We start from the raw sequence: 13,044 nt of genomic DNA, 5'->3' as shown, positions 1-13,044 counted from the left end.
ATATTGTTCGGTGTCATATCTCGTCATAGCACAATGTGAAATCTGAAATTTAGTGTAATATTTATTTGGGCGAAAGCCCACTAAAGATTTGCATGTGTCGCGTGCATTTGTATTCCTTCGCACGCGAGATCAGGGCTCGATTTTAGCGGGAGCCCGGTGGCAAAAGGCTCCCTAAAACCGCTGCGGGCTCCTTAGAAAGTAATTGAGAAAGCCCGATGGGCTCCCTAAGATTTTCTAGTGGCAGCCATCAAAAAAGCAATTTCTTACCAGCACGCTAATCCACGCTTTAAAAGTCTAAATTATGTTTTCAAAATCATAACAAACCTTGAAAATAGCGAGTTTCAAATTGCTTAGCTGCGTCTTTTTTCCTGTACCACGTTTTCCACACATAATGGTACGGTACCTATGGAAAAAAAAATCGGGGTACACCGGTGCGAGTACAGGGGTCCATTATCATTAACGCCGTGTGTAATTTTCAATGCACACATTTCCTATAGGGATATCACGATTCTGTGTCATGTAGACTTCGGCTCTGCTTGTCAAAACGGCGCCTATTAACATCCAAAATAACTTACCTCGGTAGTGAATTATTACTGAAAAATAATTTGTTTCATTTTTTCAAAGGAGGGGGTAAATATCAGACAGTAAATCATCAAACAAGGCACATTTTAGGAGGCCGCCGGATTTTACTCACGCACGCACTGACACCTGTGCAACTCAGAGCTTTCTCTGCCTGAGCTCTGGGGGACAATTCGGTCAGTAAAGGCCTCCATGATGGTGATTTTCTGTTTCAGATAGAGTTTACATTTCAGGTTTATTTTTGAAAACTACGGATAAAGATGGATGGTTTCTTCATTGTTATATATATTTAAGTTATTAATGAATACTTTTTCACCGAATTGAGACTCCCCCATAGAAAAATGCAATTTTCGTGGAGATCTGCGTTTTCAAAGAACTGCAGGAAAAGTTAGGGTATTTGTACATGTAACATGTGCCTACATGTGACATACTTAGCCTGTGTGGTTTTGTACTGATATAAACACGATATTATGGAGTAGAAATTAGATGATGAATTAATTTCTTTAACATATACATGTATATCCAAGTCCACCGCACAGTCACACTCACACAAACCCACATCCATGATTCTAAGCATGAAAAAAAAAAAAATTAGAGTTCTAGATCTATCATAATTTATTATTAGTAGATCAGACTCTCTCCCTATATTTTTATATATATTAATTCATTTTTTAATGTATTTATTTCCTTTAATTTTTTTTAGGGGGGGGGCATTAAAAATGGAAACAAGCATTTACATGTGTTTGTGATGTTGTATACCGGTGTCTCATATACCGGTGTCTCAGTGTGTTGGGGTGTCAAAATCTGATTTACCCTGAATAAATACACCTGGTGCTGATGATTATTTTTTTTTAAAGTATCGTAATGGTGTGCTTTATTTAATTTTTTAATAGGTAATGACCAGTACTATGCAAAAAAGTGATAAACTTGGGCTCCTTAAAACCCTTGCGGGCTCCCTAAAAAAGTGCTTGAGGAGCCCGGCTGGCTCCCTAAGAAAAAAGTAAAGGTCAGGCCCTGGAGATGAAATGAACCCATGGGTGGGCAATGACTAGACCAAAAGCTTCGGTCTCTGTTAATGTTATGTTGGTTGTTCAGCTGAACTCTGTTGCCTGTTGGCTTCACTCACCAAATACAGAGACCGAAGTTCTAGCGCGATCTGTACAGGGGACTCAATGGCCATATGTTTATGTGTATTAAGTTCGGATAAAACAGGGCAGTGAAGTTGCGCGACAGCCGAGGTAAGTCACTGTTTTTGTTCCTTTTAACTTGATTTTCCCCGTTTTTTGGCAGTTAATGCCAAGCCCAAGAGAGAATATTAATTTGCATTTCGGTCGCGTTAATTTTTAAAAATGTTTGACTTTGTCTGATGACTGATTGAAAGACAAAAATTGAAGTTTGACTTTGAACTTTGAATTTGATTCTTTGAAGAGCCCCGACGGGGGGATTTTGCATTGTAAGTCCCCTAATCATGCTAATGGTGGCTGCACGATAGCGAGAGGTCTGTGTATGAGGAGAAATTTAAAAAATAAAAAATGTTAAAAAACTCCTCGAAACAGACGGCTGCCAGCTGTCTAGGCAACGACCTGACTCGGCTCACGTCTGCTATTCCGGCCTAAGTCAGTGCTAGGCTGCTCAGCGCACCTCACCTGTCGGGATCGGGCTTCGGCCGGGGGAGCTGTGAATCTTCGATTCGAATGGGCTCGAAATCAAAATGTGGTCCTCTAGCAGATGGCTTTTTCAATCGTACAACTGGATTTTCAGTTGTTCACAATAACCTGCATTCTACCCACATAAAATAATACTCGTATATACGATATTACAAAAAAAATCAAACATACATATCGATACTGTACCTAGAAAATCAAATATTCAGTTGCCTTTGTAACGTAGTTCTGTCGAATCCAACGGCCCGTTCATTCATTCATTTCACGCGCTACCAAAAATATCAATAATCGCATTGGATCAGCTGCAGCCATTCACAGCTTAGCTAGGCTGTCACGTGGTACTTGACCCTTTTCGCACGACATCGCTCGGGTGCTCCGAAATGTGCCGATACATTCCGAACAGCAGTGCAGTGTGCGTGACCCCTGGAAGAATTTCACATCGCCATGTTTAGCAGGGTGGCAAAGACAAGTTTTTCGGCCTTAAGAGCCGCCAAATCACAATTTTCACACTCATTATCACAACAGACGAGTACATCATGGCTACCAGCAGCAACATGTAGCAGTAAGTTAATTAAGAAATCACTAAATCAGTGTCTATTTCATCGTTTTAAAATGCCGGCTGATTTCGGTTTCGTGCATGTCTGAAGTGAATGGAGATTGTGTGTGTAGGAATGACTTGGGCTGAGAGCGGGTGGCATGTGTGGCATTGAAGCCTGAAGGAGATTCGTGTGCATGTGTGCAATGCCATGCAAATTGCAATTAATGGCCATGCTCATCAGATAATGATTATTTTATGCAATTTTCATTGAATTGTTGATGAATAGATCAAACTGTATTTAACTCAATGGTTTCGGTCCGTGATGATAGTTCAGTTGTTGCTACAAATGCTAGCCATCTTTTAAAAAAATTAAATATGAGAAATTTCATTGTAAAACAGTTGGAGGGCGGTGGGACGTTGGCACAGTTGGGGGAGCAATTGTTGAAAGGAGTTTTGACAGTGCTGTGCTGTAGCCAAAATATGCCAAACTCTTATTACTCAAAGGGTAATCAAGTCTGGCTTGGTCATAAAATGTTGTGTTAAAAAGGCATGAAAAGGAGAAAAATAAATTAAACAGCTTGGTGAAACTGAAAGTTTGAAAGATTCGAACAATGCAATAAGCATAAGAAAGTTCTGTCCGCTTAAAAATTGAGATCACTAAGAAGACTGTAAATTTCATATTGGCAACTGGGTAATGTTGTTCATTTACTGGGTAAGTAAATTATTACTAAATACAAGGGGCAAGTTAGTGAGCAAATTTTGGTAGCTACATGTAACTTTACATGTTTCTCAAAATTAAGTCATTCACACACTTCACATTTTGATATGCACTGATACAGATATTTGAACATGATGAGGAAAATGGTGGTGATAAAAAATATACAAAATGGGGGGGGGGGGGCGGGTTACTCGAAGTTGAAACTCTTTCTCTTTACTACAACTTACATGTAACATAGCAGGAGTAAAAATAAGGAAAGAACAAGGAAAGTAAAATGTGAAGGAAAGGGGGAAAGAATCGATTGGAAAAAAAATGTATAAACCTTAACTCTAGCTTGTCAAAGAGAAGAAGTTTCCATTTGGACGTTTTGGGACATTAAATTTGTTTTAAAGGACAAGTTTAAAGTGGGACTAGGAATATGGGAATTTGGCATGAATTAGAAAAACAAGAAAAAGTGAAAATGACTATTTGTTCTTATAACATTACATTTAAACTTTTATAAATTTTCTGCATTCATGTATGAAAATGATCATGGAAGTGTAAATTCAAATGAAAAAAAAGTCATCCCCAAATAAATAAGTTAGAAGAAATTTCAGAATATAATGTGAAAGAAGTTTAGATGAGATACATGTAAGAAAAACCTGTTTGCACACAATTTATAAGAAATTCTAGGAATGGACAGAAGCTCAATTATAATAGTATGAATAAATGATTTTCTGTTCTAGTTTACTGTTTGGAACTCAAATACCAGAAAAATTCAAATGGCAGACCTCAAAATGATGGGATATTTTTTTTAAAGGAACAAATAGTAATGGTTTACAGAAAAATCCATTTGCAGCCAGAAGCTGAACTGCAGAATCTTTTACAAAACAAGTACAAGAGTATAAACATGATAATCAATCCCATTTTACATAATGCTAACAGGAAATGAAAATATGAATTTTCAGAAAAACAAATGAGATGCCTAAATAGATGAGTGTAATGTATTTTAAAAAACAAGTATGGAAAAATTAATTCAATTCATATGAGATATACATGTAGACTGTCCATTTATTTAAAGCACACATGACTAAGTACACACTGTATTAACCTAGTAAAAATAGTTTTATTGCTGAAGTATTTGCAAAAATAAAAAATAATGCAATGAATTAAATGTGCATCATACTATATTTTTGCCTTTTTTCTATTTCAGGAAGATCGTATGCAGCTGAGGCAAAGACCTCAGCGGCACCAGTTACGGGTCAGATCGTGGCCGTCATTGGAGCCGTCGTTGACGTTCAGTTCGAGGATGACCTCCCACCCATTCTCAATGCCTTGGAGGTCCAAGGAAGGACAACAAGGCTGGTGTTGGAAGTTGCACAGCATCTTGGTAAGAAGGGATTGAAAAATCATTAAAAGATCAGGGTTTATATTGGTTCCTGTGGCTTGACCTAATTGGATCCATTGTCAATGTTGAGACATGTAACGGTAGCTGAAAACAGGGGATGCACAACATGATATGATTTTGTATTAGGTAAGATAACGAACAAATAGTAATAATAGGAAAGAAAGAACAAAGAAAAAGGTGGTCTGGGTCATGTAACTTATATGTATATTACCTCTTTTCTTTAAATGAGAGAAAAATGATTTTAACTTCAAAGGGTCATTTTGCACCCAATGAAAACACCCTTTTGCTGCACCCTTATGCCAACCCTGTAAACAAGATGATTCAATAATTGAGGGAATTGCAAAATAAAAAGGAAGTAGGAATACTTGGTGAATGAAATCAAATGAAATCGATGGGCATCGAGTGAAAGGTTTTAACGCTTGTAAAACATTTCGTTGTGCAGGTGAGAACACAGTCAGGACAATCGCCATGGACGGCACAGAAGGTCTGATCCGAGGCCAGAAGTGCGTCGACTCCGGCTCACCCATCAGCATCCCCGTCGGCCCCGAGACGCTGGGACGCATCATCAATGTCATTGGTGAACCCATCGACGAGAGAGGACCAATTCCAACAGACAGGTGTGTAGTCCAAAATGCAAGAGTTCCTGACCAAGGTAGTGGTTTCAAGACTCTTGCTGACAAGGTTTATACTCACTTTGTCTATAAGCAGTTGGTCTAGTTCTCAGAAATCTAAAATCTCACCCTCTTGGTGTAATACTGTCAGTTTGGTTATATTTTCGTTTTTTATGCGCATGACACTGGGTCTAGGACCCACTTAGTCTACCGTAATTCCCAATCAGTCTAATGCCCAGCATGAACAATTGATTGAGGACATACATCAATAGAGTTGTTAGACCAAGTGGATCTTAAGACAATTGGGTATAGCTTAACATGAAATTAAGACTAATCGGTAAATTGGTCAGTACACAAACTGGTTGTAGATATGCTAGGATTAGACTGTATGGGATGAGATTATAAGGATGGGATTATACAGGAAGTAGATAAAGCATTTGTAGACCCAAGTGGCGGCAAATCACAATAAAAAGAAGAGTTCCCGGCCAGGATTGTGGTTTCATGACACATGCTTTAACATGCTTTAGCGGCAGCTGCTGAGCAGTTGACGTAATCTACCTTCAGGAATTTATTTTACAAAATATGAGCTGAAAAGCCATACATGCAATCAGTATTTGGAATTTAATGTAAAGATGAGTCAGTCAGTTTTCAGCAGGAGTAATTTTCTAGAAATTAGACAAAATAATTATTCGGACTTGCATGTTTTTGCTGGTGGTGTTTGCATGAAACAGCTTATATTTTTTTAGCAATAATAATAAATCAACACCCCCTTTTTTTTCGGGGGGGGGGGGGTTTAAAGGGGTGCTTTCCACTGATATACTTTTCACAAATTTGCTGTTTCTTGTCCTTCCCTCTCACAGGAGATCAGCAATCCACGCAGAGGCTCCAGAGTTCGTAGAGATGAGTGTAGCTCAGGAAATCCTTGTAACAGGAATCAAGGTTGTAGATCTACTAGCCCCATATGCCAAGGGAGGAAAGATTGGTAAGATATAGTGACTCAGAGCCTAAATATAATTGTTAAATATTAGTGTTTGGTGAAAACGGATCCTCCTATCCAAGAATGAACAAAAACAAAAAAGATTCTTCTTTCTATATCATAAAATGAGCAGGTCTTCTTGCAGATGGAAAAATGAAATTTTATTCATTCAGTCGTGAAAATGGGTCCTGCAATTGTGTTCCCTTTATTGCCCAAGGATGAAAAAAAAATCTTGTTCTATTGCGTTGGAATGTGCAGGCTTCCTGGTGTGGCCTCGAGTTCATTTAACCCTGTTTTTGTTACCTTCCATCCGTGCTGTGTAGGTCTATTCGGCGGTGCTGGTGTAGGAAAGACCGTACTCATCATGGAGCTGATTAACAACGTAGCCAAGGCCCATGGAGGTTACTCCGTGTTTGCTGGTGTAGGAGAGAGGACCCGTGAGGGTAACGATCTCTACCACGAAATGATTGAAGGAGGTGTCATCTCACTCAAGGATGACACATCAAAGGTAATTTCAGGGGGGGGGGGGGTGTGTTTCATGAAAGTTGTCGGCACTGACTAAATTGTCAGTGCTGACTATTTCAGTGAAATCCTTGCTTTTGATTGGCTGAGAAGCTCTGGCCTCTGACTGTTACTATAATAACTGTCGGAGAAAAACATCTTACAGTGCCGACAACTTTCATGAAACTGTCCCCCGGCCTTTGTTAAAAATTGTGGACTGGTCCTCACGCACTTTGTCTGCTTCCTCATCCCACATCCTTAGTCTACTAACCATTTGTCTAATTGCAAGTTTTAGCCCATTTGCAATTTTGTCAAATTTCCACATCAGTTTACCAATTTTGTCTAATATGCTGTTCTATCATATGGTGGTTACATGAACTTTTAATGAACCAAATTTTCATTTTAAGAATTAAACAAATGTTAAGTAAATGAAGTGGAAATTAGACCAACTGGACTTAATTGGTATTAAAACTAAGTGCAGTGTAGGCCAGTTGGCAATATGACCAAAATAGTAAACTTCATTCATGTCTTCTATTCAGTTTTGTTCATTATTAGTTTTGCCTAACCCATCTTTGTTACATGTAGTCTTGAAACCAGAAAAATTTAATCCAGATCAAGTACTTTACTGATTTTATTTATTGCCTCTGCGTCCTGCAGGTAGCGCTGGTGTACGGACAGATGAACGAGCCTCCCGGTGCCCGTGCCCGTGTTGCCTTGACCGGACTGACCGTTGCCGAGTACTTCCGTGACCAAGAGGGACAGGATGTGTTGCTCTTCATTGACAACATCTTCCGCTTCACACAAGCTGGATCAGAGGTGAGATCATGTCACTATATCCCAGAAATTACTAGTATTGCATGAAAATTTTGTTCAGGTCCCAGTAACATAAAGCTTGGCAATTAATTGCAGGGTTTATTTTTACAATTGATTCTTAACAATCAATGCAATCAGTCCTATGGTCAATCATTGAATTTCATGTTACAAGCCTCCCTGACATGATTTCTCTGTTTTCGAGGTTATATGAAAAGTTTTGTTCTCAAATTCTTATAGCATGAGTAGTTCATGATAAGTAAAAATGGGAGAAAACTGGGCTCCGATGTACAAAAGGTGGGTAAATTGTAAAGCTGTTTGTCGGATGATGCATGACTTGAACATGTTCTTGAGTTCTAAGTCAGCAACACGGGGATATATCAAGAAAGGGTCACCAATTAGGTTTTTCCAATTCGTCCAACTGCCAACTTGTCTATTATCATTTGGTCTACCATCAGTTCGTCCACTATCCACATGGTCTAATTGGTTGGTTCAATAGCCTTTTATTCCATATACCATTTGGTCTAATTGGACTAAGTGTTAATTGTGCAAAATGAATGAATATAAGTTGAACTGGTTATGAGACGAAATGGTCATAGACGAAATGGTGATTAAATGAAGTATTGATTGGACCAAATGGTTATTAGGCGAAATGTTGATGGAATTAATGACGGATAGACTAAATGAAAGTAGACCATGTGGTGAGTGGACGAGTTGGCAGTAGAAGAATTGGCAATTTACCACCAGCGTAAAATAATTTGTCACTTATAGAACAGCTTTATGAAATACCTACCAGTGGCCCGTTTCATGAAGATTTGCAACCTTGATTTTGATTGGCTGCTGAGCCCTGTTGCCATAATGGCAAAGTTACAACAGTTATAGCTCTTTATGAAACGGGGCCCCAGATCCTTTATTTCATAGAATATCCCTAATCTTTTATAACTCGTTGCTTTGCATCCCCTGCAGGTGTCCGCTCTGCTGGGACGTATCCCATCCGCCGTAGGATACCAGCCAACCTTGGCCACTGACATGGGTACTATGCAGGAGCGTATCACCACCACCAAGAAGGGATCCATCACTTCAGTACAGGTCAGTGTTACCTCTACATCATAGCATTCTATGAGAGTGAATGGGTGTTCATTCACTTTGGTCCGTAAAGTCTGTAAACCATGGATTATGAGATTGTGTACATAATTACGCTTATTTCATCACAGACACTGAGTAGGACCCAATTCTATGCGGGTTTGGGCAAAGGGGTCTAAAAGGGAAGCACAATAATAAGAAATCTGCATAAAGCATGGTTTGTACCATGGTACATATGAAACCTCTTGTGAGAATACAGGCCTTTGTGTCCACATAGATTCAGATTCATTTGGATTCAGATCCAGATACATTTATTGATCTCAAGGAAATCTTTTTTTTTTCTCATCACATAGAATGTACATAGAGAATGACGTAAAACAACACAACGCACATTGTCACATTTATAATAATATGGCTTTATGGAAACAGAAACCCATAGGTAATGTCTTCAATATACAGATAAATATATACTTTAAATCAACTATCATTCCTTCCTTTGACTGTCATCCTTTTTGCATCTTTGGAAACAGTTCTAATAATTCTTTGATATTCAATTAACTACTTCAATAGGCTATCTACGTGCCCGCTGACGATTTGACCGATCCTGCCCCTGCCACCACCTTCGCTCATTTGGACGCCACCACCGTGTTGTCCCGTGGTATCGCCGAGCTGGGTATCTACCCCGCCGTGGATCCCCTGGATTCATCCTCCCGTATCATGGACCCCAACGTCGTGGGAGAGCGCCACTACTCCATCGCTCGTGGAGTGCAGAAAATCCTTCAGGTAAGCTCAACCGAACCCCCCCTCTCCCCGCTCAGTTGCCAAGTGTGGTATATGTCTGTGAAAATTTTTTGAGGAGTGATGATGATTTTCAGTTCTTTGAATTTCATAATATAATACTGTATAAATATTCATCTTTGTGTGTGTGTGGAAAGGAGAAGTGTTGATTGAAATACATGTTCTTAAAAATGTCGGTTTTGAACATTTGTCAAAGTCAGTAATTGATTTGATAAATGATGGGGAAAATTGTTCAACATGTAAGGTGCCATTTTTCTATCAGCAAGTGTCTTATTTCATTGTAAAAAAAACAAAAACTTTGAGACTATTCTTTATTTTCTTCGATGAGGGCCAGTTGGGTTTTGGAATGTAATCATTTATCTGTGAATGTGTTTCATTTTTCATTCTACTCCCACAGGACAACAAGACCCTTCAGGACATCATCGCCATCTTGGGTATGGACGAGTTGTCCGAGGACGACAAACTGACCGTGTCCCGAGCCAGGAAGATCCAGAGGTTCTTGTCCCAGCCCTTCCAGGTTGCTGAAGTCTTCACCGGTAGTCCAGGAAAGCTTGTCTCACTTGCCGAGACCATTGATGGATTCGAGTCCATTGTCAAGGGTAGGTGTCTTTTGTTGGGGAGTAGCGTGGGATATCTCATTTACTCTGGCCTTGCCAACATATGATAAGGAGGCCAGGATACAAGGAGGTGTTTCACAAAGACTTGATTTTGACTAAAAATCGCAGTTAAATTCTGTGTTCTATGTAGTAAATAATGCATCCCCCATTGGTTAGATCATACTAATTGGATGTGCTGTACTGCGTTTAAGACATTGTCTGTTTGATATGATATGCACGTTGGCACTAAAGCATAATTTTTAGTTGCTATATCGGTACTTATTATGAACCAGCCCCCACAAGACTGATTTAAAACCATGGTCGCTGAACAGAGTAATGAAATGGGATAGTCATTTCTTTTGACAGTGGAGTTGTAATCTTCAAGGGATCGTATTGTGTAGATTCTACTTTGCTTTGTCTTAAATTGAGAAATGTAATGCATCATTTTAGAAGAGGTGCGCTAATAATCTTGCCATTCTTGTTTTCTGTTCTTCCAGGTGAGTTGGACCATCTACCAGAGATTGCCTTCTACATGGTAGGCAACATCCAAGAAGTCAAGGAGAAGGCCGACAGGCTCGCAGAAGAACTGTCATAAATCATCCCCCCCCAATGTTCAAATCTAGAGCTTGCATGGCTACGTGTCCAAGACTAGCCCCACTCGCTTGTTGTGGATATTCAGGGCTAGTTGACCAACACTGCCCGTGCCTGCGCCCAAAGAATTTATGTTGAGAGTTATAACTTATATCAAGATTTTTTTTTCTTCTAAATTGTAAATGTGAAATCTGTAATTTTTGAGTGAAGGAATTCCAACGTAGCATACTTTTTGCATATGAATCTGTCTTTTTTTCACCCATAAGGGATTGTAAATTTATCCATAATTATTCATCACAATAAGAACAGTTTCTGCAACCTGCTGCATCGCTGATGCTTGATTTTTAGATGTCTCGTCTGATCTAATGAAATGAGTACTTGGCAATTGCCTGGTGTTTTCCATTATAGATATTGAAATATCTTCACTTGTTTTGTGTAGAGCCGTTCACGTATGACAGATGATTGGCATATATTTTGAATGGATGTTATAGAGCTTAACTGAACCCAGTTGCGATTGTGATTTCGTTGTGTGAACACAATCTCAACTGACCTTGAAAAAAGAAAACCAGTGTATTAAAAATTATTTGAAGGTTCATGAACCAAATTTGAAGAACTGAACTTGTGTCTTTTTTTCAAGCTTGTAATTTTATTGAAAGAAGTTATGGAGATAGATAAGAAGCGAGTAATAAGGAGGTGGTATAGATGTTAAATGAGAAGATGAGAATTTGATTGAGAATATTGGGAGAAGAGAAATAAAGGCTTAATAAGAGAGGAGGAGAGAGAGATTGGAAGAGTTAAGAAAAAGATAGTAACAAACGAGTGTGGTGCTCGGTGGCAGGTATCAAAGATAATGAGCTTTGGTGTTGGACAACTGATGCTTGTAGTTGTACGTTCATTAAAATTGACAAATGGATCTTGTGTCAATTACCCCAAGGTGCAGTTGTAGTTTCAAAATGTTCAAGTCTCCATTGTCCGAAATGAAAGCCCCTGATTACCCTAAAATAATGGGTGCAGTCTTGCATTATAATAGGTTGTTATTCATAGAAAAAAAAGAAGGGCAATAGATAGGTATGATCAGTGGCGGACCGTGACCCGGAGGAGACAATGATTGGAGGGGCACTGTATTGTTTGTGAACAATGCTGTGCCCCTCCAATGCTTTGTCTCCTCCGGGTCACGGTCCACCACTGGGTATGATTCATTAAAGAAACTAGCAATATCGAAATTCTACTTGCACAATTTAACACTAATCTGAACAAGAGGCTATATTTTGTCAATGTTCTGAAGGATAAGTGAAAATCTTGCTGGAGATTCATTATTGTCTAACCCATATTTTGTTATGGATGAGATTGTATCAGAGTAGCACAAGTAAACTTTAACCCTCACTCTCCCGGGGTATTTTGATTCTTGTCATTCCCGGGGGGGGGGGCCATTATGGCCCCCCCCCTAAGATCTCGGCCACCGATCGAGCGAGCGACGCAAACATTTGCATGCTGGTAGTTTGCGATGTAATCTACAAGGCTGTATGGTTAAATTTTCCAAAATAATGAGATTTTATTTTATATGAATTAATTATGCTAATTTATGCATAAATCATACTTTTTGCTCTAATTCACTAAATAAAGCTCCTAGAATGCTAATTTTTGGTAAAAATATTCTTTGTAGCATTCTTAACAATCGCAATTAAAAAAACTTTGGTTTGGAAATCAATTTCTTATGTATTTTATTGTTTTATGAATTTCTTATGTATTTCTATGTTTTTTTACTTTTTTTTTGTTGTTTTTTCAATGGAAATCGTTCCAGACTTAATTCTGACCATACACAAGGCAAAATTAATTAAGTTTAATCAGAAAAAGTAGAAATAATGATACATTTATGAATTTTGGCTAAATACACAATTTGCATTGGATTTGTACATGAAATCACGTTTATGAGCAATTTTGGGTCTGACATGCACTTACATAATGTTGCGTAATGTCGTAACCGTGTACCCGGGTGTCACAAATTTGGTCTCAAAATTTGCGCGAGACTTGAAAGTAAAAAGTCGGTAAGCGGCGAGGTCAAAAAATTTTGCGCAGCAGATATATCGCGAAAATCGTCGAGGGGGGGGCCATTATGGCCCCCCCCCCGGGAGAATTAGGGTTAAAAGCTGGCCCAAAAGCTCTCTATCTAATAGAGTACCAAAGCATGACAT

At 38.9% G+C, this 13,044-nt stretch overlaps 2 protein-coding genes across 9 annotated transcripts in view; one reads left to right on the top strand and one right to left on the bottom strand.

Annotated features, from left to right (window-relative positions):
- Positions 1-2,908, bottom strand: part of LOC129274915 (rac GTPase-activating protein 1-like) — a 30,789-nt gene extending 27,881 nt beyond the window's left edge. For 2 of the 8 annotated variants that reach the window (XM_064108334.1, XM_064108339.1), the window contains exon 1: positions 2,433-2,908. The gene's annotated coding sequence lies outside the window, so the exon portion shown is untranslated. Of the gene's footprint in view, positions 1-2,417 lie in introns of all 8 variants that reach the window. The other 6 variants (XM_064108335.1, XM_064108337.1, XM_064108341.1 and 3 more) reach the window with 5 other exon arrangements.
- On the top strand, positions 2,539-11,456 carry LOC129274916 (ATP synthase subunit beta, mitochondrial). The gene is made up of 10 exons (XM_054911667.2): positions 2,539-2,805; positions 4,692-4,868; positions 5,329-5,503; positions 6,358-6,479; positions 6,797-6,981; positions 7,632-7,790; positions 8,751-8,873; positions 9,438-9,650; positions 10,063-10,264; positions 10,759-11,456. Exons 1-10 carry the CDS (start codon positions 2,688-2,690, stop codon positions 10,854-10,856), a joined length of 1,572 nt encoding a protein of 523 aa, XP_054767642.1. The 5' UTR covers positions 2,539-2,687; the 3' UTR covers positions 10,857-11,456.
- The last annotated feature ends 1,588 nt before the right edge of the window (positions 11,457-13,044 follow it).

Source organism: Lytechinus pictus, chromosome 13 (genome assembly GCF_037042905.1).
Source record: "Lytechinus pictus isolate F3 Inbred chromosome 13, Lp3.0, whole genome shotgun sequence".
Classification (NCBI taxonomy): domain Eukaryota; kingdom Metazoa; phylum Echinodermata; class Echinoidea; order Temnopleuroida; family Toxopneustidae; genus Lytechinus; species Lytechinus pictus.
This window is presented reverse-complemented; position numbering and strand designations above follow the sequence as displayed.